Here is a 17,945-nt window from a genome sequence, read left to right as displayed (position 1 = left end):
GGTCCTGGGCAATGTTACATACTTCTCCGCGTAGAGTGAGGTTCTCTGAGGCCATGAGATGTGTGTGTGTGTGTGTGTGTGTGTGTGTGTGTGTGTGTGTGTTCACCAGCAGTGAGCCCAGCCAGGTAAGTAAGTGACAAAGGAGACTGCCACCTCGTGCTCTCCCCGAGGGTCCTTTGGTCAGGAGCATCAGTCACTGAGCCCGTTCTCCTCACAGATCCTCTGACAGGAAAAGGAACCGCACTGTGGGGGAAACTGTGTCATAAAGGATGCGACTGGGTGGAGAGGGAGATGGTCTGGCCCGGCCTCTTTCCGGGCAGTGATTGATTAACACCGTGTTCCTCTTTCCTCCAAAGCTGACCTGTCCTGGCCGCAGCATAACTAACGCAGCTGCTGCAGGATGAGAAGATGGCAGCGCGGCTGCTCGCACCGCCAGGCCCTGACAGTTTCAAGCCCTTCACCCCCGAGTCACTGGCAAACATCGAGAGGCGCATTGCTGAGAGCAAGATCAAGAAGCCCCCGAAGGCCGATGGCAGCCATCGGGAAGACGATGAGGACAGCAAGCCGAAGCCGAACAGTGACTTGGAGGCGGGGAAGAGCTTGCCTTTCATCTACGGGGACATCCCACAAGGCCTGGTCGCGGTGCCCTTGGAGGACTTTGACCCGTACTATTTGACGCAGAAAGTGAGTTGGAGGCGGACGAGGCGGCGTCAGACAGCCCCATTCCCCAGAGCCGTAGAGGAGATGGGGCGAAAGAGCTGTTGTCTCTTTGCCAGAGTTTGGATAAGTAGTTAAAGCTGTTTCGGTTCTGGTTTTTGGGGGATTCCTTTTCTCTTGAATTGCCGTGAAGGGGCCTCGTGGGTCTTGACAGCTTCCCAACTCCATTCATAGGACTTCCGATTTGGCTCTCAGCCCGATCAGAGAGGGACCCTATGGGTGAGATGAAACGGTTAGACGCCAGGAAAGATGGCATTGCAGAAGAGGGTACAGTCCCGTAGACTCTTGCTCTTACAGACACATTCCCTCTCTCACATGCCCTGTCTTTAAAAATAAAAATATGAGGCCAGGGATGTGACTCCAGTGGTAGATCACATATAAATTCAGGCTTCCGTACTGCCAGGAAATCTCCCAAATCCTGCCAAGAGTGCCCCAGCTACCCCACATACCACTGGTGTGACTCCTGTAAAAAAAAAAAAAAAATGAAGGTGACATTATATTAGAAATTCAAGCGAGCCTACTATTAACGTAATTGAGATAACCAATTAATCCTCTGCTCCTGTTCCCCTATAGGGACACAGCTTTTGGGATCAAGGATCTCACAGGGGTTGGAGTAATAGTAAAGAGGGCAGGGCATTTGCCTTGTATGTGACCAGCCCGGATTCAATCTCCAGCACCCCATATATCCCCTGAGCACAGAAGTGATTCCTGAGAGCAGAGCCAGGAGTAAACCTTGAGCACCACCCAGAGTGGCCCAAAAAGGCCAAAAAGGGAAAAAGAAAAGAAAACTTTGGGGCCTGAGTGATAGTACAGCAGGTAGGGCCTTGCACATGGCAGACCCCGGCGCCCTCTGTCCCCCCCACCCCCCACTCCCACCAGGAATGGTTCCTGCTTGGTGTGACCCAGAATCCAAAAAGAATTAGGAAAGACGGGGATTGAAACACTATCAATTCAGCAGTACTAGCTCTTTTGCAGAATGGCTTACCTGTGGGCCAGTGGCCAAAAATTACTCATAAATAACAATATACTGGGAATAAGAAATGTTCACTACCATTTTTTACCACACTTTATCATTTATATTTTTATTGTATAGTCATCTCCCGTAAGCAAGTCATTTTGCCTTTCTGGGTCTATATTTTCTCATCTAAAAATAGAAATCAGGGGACTGGAGCGATAGCACAGCAGGTAGGACGTTTGCCTTGCACACAGACGGCCCAGGTTCGATTCCTCCGCCCCTCTCAGAGAGCCCGGCAAGCTACCGAGAGTATCTCACCCACATGGCAGAGCCTGGCAAGCTACCCATGGCGTATTCGATACACCAAAAACAGTAACAACAAGTCTCACGATGGAGACATTACTGGTGCCTGCTCGAGCAAATCGATGAACAGCGGGACAACAGTGCTATATATACGTATACATGTGTATGTATGTGTATATATATTTTGTTCGAACAGGCATCAGTAACGTCTCTCATTGAGAGACTTATTGTTACTGTTTTTGGCATATCGAATATGCCACGGGTAGCTTGCCAGGGTCTGCCATGCGGGCTCCATACTCTCAGTAGCTTGCCGGGCTCTCCGAGAGGGGCAGAGGAATCGAACACGGGTCGGCCGTGTGAAAGGTGAAAGCCCAACCGCTGTGCTTGCATATATCTATATATATATATATATATATATATATATATATATATATATATATATATATACGCAAACAAACCTGAGAAATTGGGCAGAATTTCTAAGTTTAAATATCAAGTTCTGGGATCAAGTATTTCTCAACAGATTGTTACGGATTTGCCCATTTTCTCTTCCGTCTTCTGAAATCCAGGTTTTTAACCTGAACTTGGCTGGGTGAGGAGGGGTGCGGGTTAGAGAGTGTTTCCTCCCATTATAACCAGGTTCATAGTGGAGGTAAAAAGAAACACAAGTCATGAATTTTAACTTGTGCATATTTAAATAAGGTAGGCTAGTTGATAGAGCTTAACAGAAAATACTTTCTGGTAAGTACATAGTGCATAGGTAAGTAAAGCCCTTTGAAGTGTATTTTAAGTGACTTAGCTGCTTCCTTTCTATTCTTTTTATATTTGTGTGTGTGATCAAAGTATTATATCTATTAGTAAGACTTAGGTTGTTGGTGTTATTGTTTAAAGTATTGGTGCAAAAAATTTCCGCACCCCACCCATTACCAATGTGTCTATGACCGTTCACTAGTGTCCCTATGCCTGTAAACTAATGCCCTCCCACCCCAAATTTAGACTTCGGATCCTCACCCGTGGACCAGCTGTACTCCTACCTTAGTCCTTAGGGTTGCTCCTGGCAGTGGTCAAGGACCATCTGGGGCCAGGAAACAACCAGGTTCTCCTGCATTCTCCTGCATTGGCCTATTGAGCTATCTTGCCTGCCCTAAATTTCCTTTTCTTAGCCCTGACTTAATATGAAAAATAAGTAGATCAATAAAAATGTAAAGCTATTTATTGTCCAAGCCCAATTTTCCTCGCATGCTTTTTCCTTGTTCCATGGTCTTTAGCCACTGGGCCACAGACTAATGCCAGCCCACAGATATGAGGAGGTTGGAAACTTCTGTTTTTCTTTTCTTTCTTATTTCCCTTTTATATGTATATATATATATGTATGTACATGCACATATGTATATGTACGTATATATATTTATATATATATATATATATATGCAAGCAAAGAAACCTGAGAAGTTGGGCAGAATTTCTAAGTTTAAATATCAAATTCTGGGATCAAGTATTTCTCAACAGATTGTTACAGATTTGCCCGTTTTCTCTTCCGTCTTCTGAAATCCAAGTTTTTAACCTGACCTTGGCTGGGTGAGGAGGGGTCTGTGTTGGGTGTGTAACTGCCGGCCTACATGCCCAGCCTGGGGTCAGTTTTCAGGACAGGTGCTCATCGACAGGTAGAAAAGGCTGAGGTAGCCCCATCAGTGTCCTGGCTCGGGAGGGGCCCAAAGGAGTTGTATTTCTGACCCTGATCTTTATTGCTAACGTGAGTGGACTAAATTTTCATGCTCAGGTGATTTTTTTATGATAGAAAGGCTTTTGACCTCACCACAAGGGCAATGGTTTGTGGAAAGACAACTTAAAAGTATGAGCTACAAATGTAGAAAAGCTTGTGAAGGCATAGCTTAGTCATTGAACAAACTTAACATCCACAACATAGATGCATTGCAAAAGTGTTCATTGTAGTTTTAAGTGATTTTCACTTGATTAAAAATAATATGCTTAGAGTTTTCTCTCTCAGACTGGAGTGATGGCACTGCAGGTAGGGCATTTGCCTTGCACGTGGCTGACCCGGGTTCGATTCCTCCGCCCCTCTCAGAGAGCCTGGCAAGCTACCGAGTGTATCCCACCCACATGGCAGAGCCTGGCAAGCTACCTGTGGCGATTCGATATGCCAAAACCAGTAACAAGTCTCACAATGGAGACGTTACTGGTGCCCGCTTGAGCAAATTGATGAACAGCGGGACGACAGTGCTACAGTGCAGTGCTACAGAGTTTTCTTGCAGATTTTCATTGGCATTATTAATAGTTTTAAGTAGGCCTTTCTCGAGACCAAATTAGCAAGGTCTCCCCTACAAGGAAGCACACTGGGATTTAACCTACAAATGAAAAAATCCTGAGAGGAGAAATGACTTGAAGAGGACATTCCCTACTATTTGTTTCTCAAAGACTGCCTTAATGATTTTTCTAAAATAGAACTGGTTCTCTTTGAGAACTGGAGGTTGTTCACTTGGGCTCTTCATATGCTTTTTAGAGGAAGATGATCTCCTGCCCCCCAGCCCACCCCCGTTGTTCTAGCCTACCAGCAGGGTGGGATCATGAAAAATACTCCGGAGAGTTACAAAACCTTCATTTAAATTTTACCTTTGCCCAAATCACTTAACTGTTCTGGAGTTAAATTTCTTTTCTGACAGTTATGTGCAAAATAGTTTTTATGTTTTCATAAGTACATTCATGCTTATGCCTGTCACCTGTTCTAGCTGTGGGAACTGTGTCTATTCCCTGGTACTCGCCTTCTAATCTCGGGCCCCTCCACAGACGGTGTCCTCTGACCTTTAGCCTCGCCCCTGAAGCCGTATCTGCTCCTCAAGTCCGACCCTGAGGCCTGTACTTAAGAGTCTCAACTTGTTTCTCCTACACGGAACTGATTCCTACAGTAGGCCTGAAGCTTAACATAGATTAAGTTATCGACAGGGCAACCTGTGCCCTTTTAATTTTTTTTCCCATTTTGGTGCCACACCTGGAGATGCTCAGGGTTTGCTCCTGGCTCTGCACTCAGGAATCACTCCTGGCGGTGCTCGGGGACTATACGGGGTCTGGGGATGAGTCTGGGCCGGCCCCGTGCCAGGCAAGCACTGTGCTCTCTCTAGCCCTACTCAATTTTTTTACAATTTTCTCCATACCTCACTTAAAATGCTTGCTCAAATGAAGAACTCTAAGAACACACACACACACAAAACTCTCTCTCTCTCTCTCTCTCTCTCTCTCTCTCTCTCTCTCTCTCTCCTCTCTCTCTCTCTCTCTCTCTCTTCTCTCACTGTCAGAAAACTGTTGCTGAATCTGTTTTCACACACTTTCAACAAGTGTGCAGAGTTGAGACAGGCTGTTAAAGGGAAGTTTAGGCTTATTGGGCGTGATTTGAAGTATTGCTAATGAGGTACTGCGTTGCCTGCCTATTACACGTAAGTTCAAGTGCTGTTTTCTGTTCTAAATAAAAGCTACATGTTTGAAAACTTTGTTTTGTTGTTAAAAAAAAAAACACCCCTTCTCAACAACATAAGAAAATAAAGCGATATTTTCATTATTTTATTTTATTTTAAAGTATTTGTTTTTGCTTTGGGGGAGCCACACCTGGAGATGCCTGGGGGTTACTTCTGGCTCTGCACTCCTGGTGGTGCTCAGGGACCACATCAATGCTGGGGTGAGGATCAAACCGGGTTGGCACATGCAAGGCAAGATAGTACCTGCTATGCTATCTTTCTGGCCTCTGTTTCCATTATTTTATTTGCCAAAGCAAATGAAGCATATCCTTGTGAGCCAGTAGGAAGTAGATCATTGTCATGGTGCAGTATTAGTGGTGTTTGGGAGTCCTTTCCACCCTCCACATAGAACCATCTAGAGGGAAGGAGTTTTTTTTTAATTAAATGTTCCCAAGTCATGGTTCCCAATAGACTCTGAGTTGAGAAGTCTTTTTTTTTCCGCTTTTTGGGTCACACCCAGCGATGCTCAGGGGTTACTCCTGGCTCTGCACTCAGGAATTACTCCTGGCAGTGCTCGGGGGACCATATGGGATGCTGGGAATCGAACTTGAGTCGGCTGTGTGCAAGGCAAACGCCCTACCCGCTGTGCTATCGCTCCAGCCTCGAGTTGGGAAGTCTTATCTCTGTTTCTAACCACATTTATTTCTAGCTAATTTGGAGTATGCCATTTAACTATTCAGGTCTCAGTTTCCACATTGTAGAAAATGAAAATCATGCCAATAGTTAGTTTCAACTATTTTACAGGGTTGTTGTCAAGATCCCTTTGACTACCCCAAATAAAACAAAGCAGCCTCTAGCTCCAACCCTGAACATTTTCCGCTATAGAATGTAGTAAAACCTGGAATATAGTACATTTGTTATTTTTTTCTCATATTTCCTGGAAACTGCCTGCCCCATATGTAGGAAGTGCTCAATTAATATTTGTTGGATTATCTGATGATAAAAGGTTTTTTAAAAAAACAAAAACCTTTTGGTTTGAATAGGAAAGATGACATTATAGGTTTTCCCCCAATGAAAAAAAATCATCCAGAATGAATTGAACTCTATAGAGGGAAAGAGACTGTTTATTAATATGTGGCTTTTGTTTTCCCAAGAATTAGTTTACTTTAGAGACTAAGGAAATGAATCAAGAAATAAGCTTACTGATATTTTACATACATATTTTTGCAGCATATAGGATAACTGTTATTGTCACCGGTGGGCTTTTTTTTTTTTTTTGCTTTTTGGGTCACACCTGGCGATGCACAGGGGTTCCTCCTGGCTCTGAACTCAGGAATCACTTCTGGTGGTGCTCAGGGGACCATATGGGATGCTGGGAATCGAACCTGGGCCAGCTGCGTGCAAGGCAAACGCCCTACCCGCTGTGCTATCACTCCAGCCGTATCACCAGTGTTTTTTCTTTTTCTTTTTTTTTTAGTTTATTTTATTGAATCACCATGTGGAAAGTTACAAAGTTCTCAGGCTTATGTCTCAGTTATACAATGCTCAAACACCCGTCCTTTCACCAGTGCCCATATTCCACCACCAAGAAAAAAATCCCCAGTATACCTCCAACCCCCCTACCCCCACCTGCATAACTGATCAATTTAACTTCTTCTTCTCTTTACCTTGATTACATTCCATATTTCAACACAGAACTCACTATTCTTATTGGAGTTTATCCCCCCAAAATACGGCCCTATTGACAAGGAAACATTTGATAATTAGTTTTCCACTGATGAGAATGAAGAGATATAAAGTTTAGGATTTCTATATTTTAGTAATTTAACATCCAGGGAGATTTAAGTTGGAAATTGCATCATTTCCCTTCCTGGGGCAGCATGGAGCAAAAGCTTAGTTCACAGTCTGGAGACATGGCTGCAAGCACTCGCTGGGACCAGAAGTAATGTAGCTGGCTCTGGATCTTGGTCGTTCAGCAGCAAAGAGGCCGTGCAAAAGCATGGCCACCCGGGTCGAATCTCGGCGGAGCGCGAGCTGGTATTGGCCCCGGCCCCTCACCAGTTTTTTGAGGGAATTGGTCAACTTGGGGCCACACCTGGCATGCTCACGGGCTACTCCTGGCTCTGTGCTCAGGAGTCACTCCTGGCAGTGCTCAGACCATAAGTGGTGCCAGGCTCAAACCTGTATCAGCTGCATCAAGGCAAGCACTTTAACCCCTGTTTTATCTCTCCAGCCCCTGTTGTCACCAATCTTATAACTCCTTGTATAAACTTAGCTTAGTAAGGGATTTTAGAAAAACATGCAACCTCTGCCTCATGGTAGAATCTCTTTTTATTTACTGGGATAGTGTCTAGAGGGTGTTTAAGCATCTTGTTGCTCTCTTGACTGTGAGCTGTGTTATGCTCTTTGTATTAACCAGCTGCAAAGCAAATGGGAAGCAGGCATAGAATGTGTGCCAGTTTGGGTAGCTTCATATAAAATTTGACCCATTTATTCAAAAAATGCTCTTATTGTTTAATTTGTGTGGTACTGGGATTAAGTCCTGGACCTCACACATGCAAGGCAAGTGCTCTACCACTGAGCTTCACAGTTGCCCCTTCCCTCTTTTCGCCAGTTTTGGGGAGGGTGAGGTCAGCTCTACCTAGTATCCAGTGATTACTCCTAGCTCCGTGCTCAGGAGTGACCCCTGACACCTGGGACTCTTGAGGGGGACTAGATATGACACCAAGGATCAGACTGTGCAAGGCGGAACACCTGACTCCCTGTACCACCTCTCCAATCTTTTTTTTTTTTTTTTTGCTTTTTGGGTCACACCTGGCTCTGCACAGGGGTTACTTCTGGCTCTGCACTCAGGAATTACTCCTGACGGTGCTCAGGGGACCATATGGGATGCTGGGGATCGAACCTGGGTCGGCCGCGTGCAAGGCAAACGCCCTACTCGCTGTGCTATCGCTCCAGCCCCTCCAATCTATCTTTTTAAGGAATTCTTTTTAAAGAAAGAACATTGCATACAAGATTCTATGTTTCAGGAGTACAGTTTTTCACTTCTCTAAAATGTTTCTGCCCCCACTGTCAGAATACCAGTATCCCTCCACCCTCTTACATTGGCCCTCCTCCTTTTTTTAATCCCCCTGCCCTCTCTCTGGTAACCTCAGTTCTGCAGAATTGCAGGGTTTGTTTTTATTTATTTATGTACTGTAAGTGTATGCGGTCACCCTGTGTTTGTCTGTCTCCACTGACTTACTTCACTTAGCCTGACCCCCTCTCTGGTTCCATCCTTGTTACAAAGGGCAAGTTTCAGCTTTTCTTAACAGCTCACTGGTGTTCTGCTATGTCTATAAACCACGTCTTCACTTATTTGCCTTTGCACCCGTGGGCGTTTTTATATCTTGCCTATTGTGACTAGTGCTGGGATGAGCACTGGGAGCTGTGCATGTATCTTTCTGAGTTCATGTTTCTGTGTTCTTTGGAGAGATGCCTAGGAGTACAATTACTGGATTATACGGTAGATTTGTTTTTGTTGTTTGCTGGGGGTGGGGACACAGTGAGCTCTGCCAGGTAGGGAGACAGACCCTTACTCAGTAACACTGGGGATCTCGAAGTACCAGGAGTTGAACGCAGGACTTCACAGTTGCTCTACCATTGAGCCACATCCCTGACATCTTTCTGTTGCAGGCCGTTCCCACTGAGGGGGATTTGCATCTCATTTTGACTTGCATTTCCTTATCATAAATAATACTGAGTTGTTTTTGTTGGTTTTTTTCCCCATAAACTTGGTGGCTATCTTTGTGTCTTCTTTGATGATGTGTCTGTTCAGCTCTCCTTTGTGTGTTTTGATGTGTTGTTGTTGTTGTTGTTGTTGAGTTCTATAAGTTCCTTATATGTCCTGGATATTAGATACCCAGGATATTAGATACACACACTTAGCAAATGATGTACATGAATATTTTCTCAGCTCTGTAAGATGTCTTTTCACTGTTATCCTCATATGTTTCACTGTGTAGAAGCTGTTAAATTTGGTACTTTCATTTGTTTATGTTTGCGTTTGTTGCACTTACTGTCATCAGGTCAAATCCCCGAAGATATCTCTAAAACTAGGGTTGTGATGTTGTACCTGTGTTTCTTCAACGTATTTTTTTTGTTTCGAATCTAACATTCAAGTCTTTAATTCATTTTCATTTAACTTTTGTATGTGGTAGGACATAGTGATCCAGTTTCATTCTCTTGTACATGCTATCTAGTTTGCTCAGCACCATTTAACCAATCACTGTCACTGTCATCCCGTTGCTCATCGATTTGTTCGAGCAGGCACCAGTAACATCTTTCATTGAGAGACTTATTGTTACTGTTTTTGGCATATCCAATACACATGGGTAGCTTGCCAGGCTCTGCCATGCGGGCAAGATACTCTGGGTAGCTTGCCGGGCTCTCCGAGAGGGGCAGAGGAATCGAACTCGGTTCGGCCGCGTGAAAGGCGAACGCCCAACCGCTGTACTATCTATCACTCCAGCCCATTTAACCAATACTTTTAAAAAATTTATTTATTTTTAAGGGTTTATTTATTTATTTTTGCTTTTTGCTTTTTGGGTCACATCCGGCGATGCACAGGGGTTACTCCTGGCTCTGTGCTCAGGAATTACTCCTGGTGATGCTCAGGGGACCACACGGGATGCTGGGAATCGAACCCTGGTTGGCCGCGTGCAAGACAAACACTCTACCCGCTGTGCTATTGCTGCAGCCCCAAGGGTTGTTTTTTTTTTAATACTTCCTATTTGTGAATCACTATTCTCTTAGGGGAAACAAAGATCGAAAAGTTTATTCTCTACCCTTAAGTAGCTTTAATTTGGGAATTTGCTGTGGTGGTATTATTTTTTATGGGGACAGGGCCAAGGGAGAAAGGATTTTTACTTCATAGGAAGAATAATCTTTGGATTATGCCTTGGGAATTCTTTTTGAGGGAAGTTGGATTTGGGGGCCATATCTGGTGATGCTCAGCGCTTCTCCTGACACTGTGCTCAGGGAATCACTCCCAGCAGTGCTCGGGGGACCATGTGTGGTGTCAAGGATCCAGACAGTCCACTATGTGCTCTGTCTTTTTGAGCTAAATCCTCAGCCCATCTTAAGGGTCTAGATTTCTCTTAGTTTGTTCTTTCCCTCTGCTATTGTGGCCTTTACTAGAGGTTCCACACACTTGGTTGTGCAGGGTCAGACACGGGGTTGAGATGCTCTCACAGTTTGTCGTGGCACAGAGACTCCGCAGAGCAGAGGGCCCTTGACTAGCTCTGGGGCTTGAGCTCAGGGATCCACTTTGTGCCGAGGAGCCCGTCTTGGCTCCAGGCCTTGGGTGTTAGGAAAGAGGGATGGGTGGAAACACTCTAGAACGAACAGTGTGTACGAAGCCCCAGAGACAAGGGCATAGGGCAGTGTAAGAAAGAAAAAGCTGAGGATCAAGTGACGGAAATGTGAGGAAATGACGGTGGAGCACTGTAGGCTGAGCCCAGGACATGAGAATTGGAGCCAAATCATGGAGGACTTACAGTGTTAGTCTCAGAGACGGGGTGTTACTTGGTAAATGGTAGAGAACTGCTGGGGATTCGGGGGTGGTGGCACGGTAGGCAGTCACAGCTAAGCTTCAGAAAGGCGACGTTTTCTGTGGATGGGTGTCAGGAAAAGGACTAGGACTAGAATTCACTTGCAACTATAAACTGCTCAGCCGTCCGTGCACACTTTACATGATGAGGCTGTGAGTCTGTGGCATGAAAAGATTGTGTATTGAATTCTCTGTGTCAAGCTAAAAGAAGCCTTTTCGACTGGACAGAAGGCACTGCATTTGTGCATGAGTATCGCCAGGAGTGATCCCTATAGACAGAGCCAGGAGTTAAGCACTGGACACTGCTGGGTATGGCCCCTCCCCACCTCCAAAAGATAACTTTCTGTGAAGGCCTTCTATTAGTTATTCAGGTCTTAACTCTTTACTTGCATCTTAAAGATGGTACTTTCCAGAAGTTGAAGTTACTTGAAAAAAAATAGTAATTTGAAAAAATACAATGATAATGATGAATTTTTAATGATGAAATCATACATGCTTCAGCATCGTAGAAATTGTTATGCTTGCATTTGGAGAATCTAGATCCAAAGACTATTTACTCAAATATTTGTATCTTAAAAACACTTTTAGCAAGTATTCATTTGTTATCTCTAAAAAGACCAATAATATAGATACACTGTGTTGTTTAAAAATAATTTTGTTCGGGCTGGAGAGATAGTACAGTGGGTAGGGTGTTTGCCTTGCATGCGGCTGACCCGGGTTCAATTCCCAGCATCCCATATGGTCCCATGAGCACCGCTAGGAGTAGTTCCTGAGTGCAGAGCCAGGAGGAACCCCTGTGCAACGCCAGGTGTGACCCAAAAAGCAAAAAAAAACAAACAAAAATAATAATAATCATAATTTTGTCATTCTGTTGAGAAAGTTGCTAATTTTGGTTTTATTGTTTGTTTTTGCTTTTGGATCACACTGGGTGCCCAAGGTTTACTTCTGGCACTGTGTTTAGGGGATCACTCCTGATAGGGCTCAGGAGACCATATGTGGTGCTGAGGATTTGAACCTGGACTGGCCATGTGCAGTGCAAGTACCTTGACCCCTGTACTATCTTTCTGGCCTCCCAGTTTTGGGTTTTTGTACAGGCAAGAGTTGGATATATTTAGCATCAGTATGAGCTGCAGTGGCACCTATGGATAAACCCAGGATTTTGTCTAGAAAAGAGCCTTAGGGCTTCTTAAAAACAAATTTGGGATTCCAAAGTTCAGAGTCATACAAATGATAAATTTTTACCTGAAATTTAGAATATATGTTATTCACTAATTGTCTGAGCCATAAAAGCATGCTTGTTGGTAATTCTAGGAAATCGAATGGTTTCACCAGGGTGTGGTTTATGAAATTTTATTCTAATGAAAGTTGATGTATGGAATGGATTTAATAATGGCCCTTTAAATGTTGAAGGATGTCTCAGGATTGCAATGTACATAGGTTGTCTCTTGGTAATAATGAACTATTTTTAGTTCTTTCTTAGTTGAGGAGAGAAAGACATCATTATGCAGAGGTTCCCAAAACTTCATCTACTGCCCCCTTTGCAGAAAAAAAACCCTCAATGTCTCCTTGGAAATAGATATCTTTTTTTAGCAAGCAAACTGGAAACACCCCCCAGTTGCACCTGAAGCTACTGCCACATACACCCACCCGCAATTTTCCCAATGCACACACACACACATACACAGACACACAGACATACACACCATGGAGATGGTATTGCCCACTCTCGAGAAACACTCATGTAAATGAATACTTTTCTTATTAATTGTTCCCAAACTCATGTTATAAATTCATCACCCATTGTTCTTTATAGATAACCCTGTTTGACACGGTTCAAGATTGGGATTTGCTGCCATTATGTGATAGATTTTACCAACTGAGTGTAGCAGTAGCATTTTTGCTGCAGGCCCTGAAAAGGTGCTCCTGTTTCAGAGTTGAGGCAACATAGTTCGTACTGATCAAGTCTGAATGAGAGATCCCTCCAATTCCCGGGGATGAAGTCTCCCTCCCCGCAACTGTAACTAGGTCTTGTTGCTGTCTCTGGAACTTCACTTGGTCATTTCCCTTTCTGGGCATTTACTCTTTCCCTCTCGTGTTGGCTCCTTCCCCTCTGCCTACAGATTTACTCAGAGCCTCTCCCATCCTAATGAAATCACCTCATCACCCCAACTAGTGTCCTCTTTCTTCACATGCCATTTTAACTTTTTTTTTCCTCCCTTAACCGTATCCATGGGCTAGAGCAATAGCAGAGCAGGTAGGGCATTTGCCTTGCACGCGGCTGACCCAGGTTCGATTTCTTCGTCCCTCTCGGAGAGCCTGGCAAGCTACAGAGAGTATCCCGCCCGCACAGCAGAGCCTGGCAAGCTCCCCGTGGCGTACGTATTCGATATGCCAAAAACAGTAACAAGTCTCACAATGGAGACGTTACTGGTGCCCGCTCGAGCAAATTGATGAGCCACAGGACAACAGTGACAGTGAACTGTATCCGTTGAGGTATCATAATTTATACTACTCTTAATGATTCTTTCATGCATGCATTGGCCCAGTACCACATCCACTACCACATTGTCTGGATTTTAACTTTTAAGAATAGTCTTTACTCACCATTCCCTCCTCCCCACATCTTACCTGCTTTGCCAGCCTTGCATCCTGCCTCTGCATCCTCAGCTCTCTCCGAGCTTCTCAGGACAGGATCCCCCAGGGGCTCATTTCACCAAATTGAATGGACGTGGTTTTCTGTGCTATTTATCCTCATGACTTCCTGTTCTATATTTTGATGATTCCTTTTTCTTTTCCTTCCTCTTTCCCTTACGTGGTGAGACTCCCTGGGTTCATGGTAATTCTCCGTGTTTCTCTCACTTGGCCTCCTCTCCCTGAGTGATCTCACGCACTCTCATGGTATTCTAGAATCTCTTTTTCCAGCCTAGAACCTTCCTTAAATAGTCAACACCTTAACAAGCATCTCTGTCTGGATTTCCTACAGGTGACTCTGTTCCAAATTAAATACATTTTTTTCTTTCAAACCTACCTCTTTCATCTGCTATTCTAGTTGATGACACCACCCACATTCTAGGTACCATTATTTTTTCCCCAATTTTCTGCAGTTCTTGAGATTTAGCAGTATTAGGGAGCTCTGAATATGATGTCATACATGTTTACAAGTAATAAAAATATGTGGCTCAGGACTGTTCATGTACTTACTCAGACTCCCTCCGTGTATAGCACACTAAGCTGGATGAATGCTAAATTGAACATTTGGATTTTGCATTCCTGGTCTTTCTACCCGCACGGAGAGCCTCGAAAACTCCCCATGGTGTATTCATATGCCAGAACCAGTAACAATGCTGGGTCTCATTCCCCTGGCCCCGAAAGAGCCTCCCGTGCAGCATCATTGGGAAGGACGAGTAGAGAGAGGCCTCTAAAATCTCAGGGCTTGGACGAATGGAGATGTTACTGAGACGGCTCAAGAAATTCGACAATCAACGGGATGATGATGATGATGATGATGATGATGATGATGATGATGATGATGATGATGATGATGATGATGATGATGATGATGATGATGGTCTTTCTACCATACCATGCTATTTCCTTGGAGAATGTTTTTTTGTTCTTATTTTCTACTACAGTATGGAGCGATAGCAAAGCAGGTAGGGCGTTTGCCTTGCACACGGCCGACCTGGGTTTGATTCCTCTGCCCCTCTCAGAGAGCCCGGCAAGTTACCGAGAGTATCTCACCTGCACAGCAGAGCCTGGAATGCTACCCATAGTGTATTCAACATGCCAAAGACAGTAACAAACACGTCTCACAATGGAGGCGTTACTGGTGCCCCCTCGAGCAAATCTATGAGCAATGGGATGACAGTGACAGTGATTTTCTGCTATCATTCTGATAATATTCTGTTATTTTCACCACCTTGATATGAGTTTGCTACTTTTTTTTAGTCGTAAGCTATAGTATGGAGCATAAGGAACAAGAAAGATGAAGACATTTTATTTAATTTTTTTTTTTTTTTGGTTTTTGGGTCACACCCGGCGATGCACAAGGGTTACTCCTGGCTCATGCACTCAGGAATTACCCCTGGCGGTGCTCAGGGGACCATATGGGATGCTGGGATTTGAACCCAGGTCAGCCACATGCAAGGCAAACACCCTACCCGCTGTGCTATTGCTCCAGCCCAAATTTAATGAATTTTTATGTGTGGGAAAGAGTAGAAAATATAGTAATGTATTTTAGTTAGGCGCCTAGCACAAAGTGAGATTCAGGCTTTCCGTATGAATTGTCAGGTGAGCTTCTATTTTGGTTTTGAGGCCACACCCAGTGGTGCTCAGGCTTACTGCTGGCTCTGTGCTCAGGACTCACTCCTGGAGGGGCCGGGGGGGCCATATGGGAGACCAGGAATCTAACTAGAGTTGGCTACGTGTACGGCAAGTGCTTTAACTTTGTCTCCAGTTCCAGTTGGGTGTTGTGTTTTGCAATAAGCCTGTTAAACTGAGGAAGTTGTAGTGCTTGAAAACATACGCTCCTACATTTAAGGGCCTCAAGGTCCAGGGGAAAAGACTGATATTAAAAAAAAAGGACAAGGGCTATATTCCCTGCTCGGTGAAGTAAGTACAAAGGGATGTTATGACCCTGCGTAGTCCCACAGTGGGTCCTTGGATTTTGTCTGTGTAATGAGCGTGCCAGACTCGGGTGTTTATGGAGTTACAGTTATTTGCCACATTTGGATCCCCTGGCGTCTTGTGTGCAGGTCTCATGCTGGTTCCTCGCTGGTTTCTGTGTATGTTGCCCTTGATCCCTGCAGTTACCTCGCTGGTTCTGTCCCTTGATGTCCGCCACTGTCCTCCTGGGTGTCTCTGATGCTTTGGTGCCTCTCCTTGCCGGTACTTGTTTACTGTCCCTTTAGCTTTCTGTGATCCTCCAGCCAGTGCTGCTTCTCCTGCCATCTGTTCAGGTATGAGTGAAGGGTCGAAGAGATGCTGCTGCTTGGGTTGAAGAGGAATCTCTCCCCCCTTTTCAGTATCGGTGTTCCCACCCCTTGCCCACTTCCATTTCTGACTGGCTCTCCCTCATGTTGGAAAGTTTCAAAATGACCCATTAAATTGACTAGATGACCTGGTACCCCCCACTCTCCCCACACACACACTGTTTCAATGTAAGGACAACATTAAAGGAAGGATGATTGTGTTCGAGAGTTAAAACACAGAAAAACTGATACTTGAGCTACTTAATGTTTCCCATGGAGAACATCAGAAGCCTGTCCTGGAGAGTCGAGCGGCGGGAAAGAGCCTGAGCTGTTGACAGTGGTGTGGTTAGATGTGACTGGAGCAGGGGCTCGGGTTTGGTAAGACAAGAACGAAAGCTGCAGAGGCAGGTGGGATCCCGGTTCTTTGCACCCAGAGCAGTTTTATTGTTCTCCTGCTTCTGGATTTCTCAGGCCTGAAGTAGCTTCCTTGGCCTGTTGCGAGCCCCAGCAATCGTATAGGTGACTTGTAGGGATGCTGGACTCTTAGTTAGGCTTCTGCACAAGTGTGCTACTGGTTCCGTCAAGTGTTTGACTATTAACTAAGATGACTGTTAGCCCTTCGAGTCTCCGAGACCCCCTTATGTTTGAACCCCTAGAGCAGGAGGAATGGCAGCTGTCCGTCTGTGTGACATTTACTGAGTGCATGTCCTGTGCCAGGCACTGTATCAGGAGTTTTCATTTAGTCCTCATAAACGCCTGATAAAGCAGGCACAACGCGTCATTATTTCTGTTTCGTCAATAAGAACATTGAGCAGTAGCCACCGGAGTGAGTTGCCAAAGATGATGATCCAATAAGGAAGGGAACTTGATCTCGAATCCAGGCCTTTGCGGTCTTGGAGCATTTAGCCCCTGCTTTTCTGCTTCTTTCCAAGAGAGAGGAAAGTGAAACTAGAGTTTGGGATACGAATACAGTGACGACAGGAGCTGGAATGCTTGATAGGGTAAATCTGCGTGTTGCTGCAGCAGCTGCAGTCTGTGGTCTGCAAGAGTAAGGGCAGGAGACCAGAGATAAATGCGTGGTGAAGGACAGAGGGCAGGAGCGGGCACGTGGGTCAGAGCTGCCCTGCCTTCAGAGCGGCGCCCTGCTGGCACACAGCCGAAGCCGGTGGGCATGAGGAGTGTCGGGTCCTCCCAGGGTGGGTTGGAGGCCGTGGGACTGCAGGGTCAAGCCAAATGGGAACACTGTGCAGATGCACATGAAGCCACGGCCAGAGGTTGGTGCCAGCGTGTCTTCATCACGCCGAACTTGGGGGAACAGCCACTCTTGGTTGCTCTGGTGACTGAGATGCGTGCAGGGTCTTTACTCTTTGCCAGAGATAAAGAACATTCAGTCCAGAACCCCCCGCCCTGATATAAGGTTTGGCCCAGGTGAGAGGCGTGGGGGAGAGCTCCATGCCACATCCTGCCAGCATACACTCGCCCCCTGGCCTTTGCTTGGCAAGGAAGCTCCTATTTGCTTTCTTGTCTTTAAAATGAGAATTTAGAATTAATAAATGGTTTTGGTGCTTGTTTTTTTGAATTGTGTCAGAGTATGCAAGAATAGCTGGAGCGATAGCACAGCGGGTAGGGCGTTTGCCTTGCATGCAGCTGACCCAGGTTCGATTCTTCGTCCCACTCGGAGAGCCCGGCAAGCTACCGAGAGTATCTCGCCCGCACAGCAGAGCCTGACAGGCTACCCGTGGTGTATTCAATATGCCAAAAACAGTAACAACAAGTTTCACAATGGAGATGTTACTGGTGCCCGCTCAAGCAAATCGATGAGCAACAGGATGACAGTGACAATGACAGTCAATTTTTACTCATTTTTTTTCCCCTCTCAAGCAGTACTCAAGGGCCTCCCAGTGATTCTCAACCTATTGGGCAGCAGTTCAGTGCTTATGGGT

At 45.2% G+C, this 17,945-nt stretch overlaps 1 protein-coding gene across 5 annotated transcripts in view; it reads left to right on the top strand.

Moving 5' to 3' along the window:
• SCN8A (sodium voltage-gated channel alpha subunit 8) overlaps nt 1–17,945 on the top strand; it is a 224,623-nt gene that overhangs the window by 64,312 nt on the left and 142,366 nt on the right. For all 5 annotated transcript variants that reach the window (XM_055125619.1, XM_055125622.1, XM_055125620.1 and 2 more), the window contains exon 2: nt 357–684. In XM_055125619.1, coding sequence (XP_054981594.1) covers nt 409–684 — 276 coding nt within the window. In that variant the 5' untranslated portion in view covers nt 357–408. The remainder of the gene's footprint in view (nt 1–356; nt 685–17,945) is intronic.

This window comes from Sorex araneus, chromosome 2, assembly GCF_027595985.1.
Source record: "Sorex araneus isolate mSorAra2 chromosome 2, mSorAra2.pri, whole genome shotgun sequence".
Lineage (NCBI taxonomy): Eukaryota > Metazoa > Chordata > Mammalia > Eulipotyphla > Soricidae > Sorex > Sorex araneus.
Note: the sequence above shows the minus strand (reverse complement) of the source record. Positions and strands in the feature narration are given on the sequence as shown.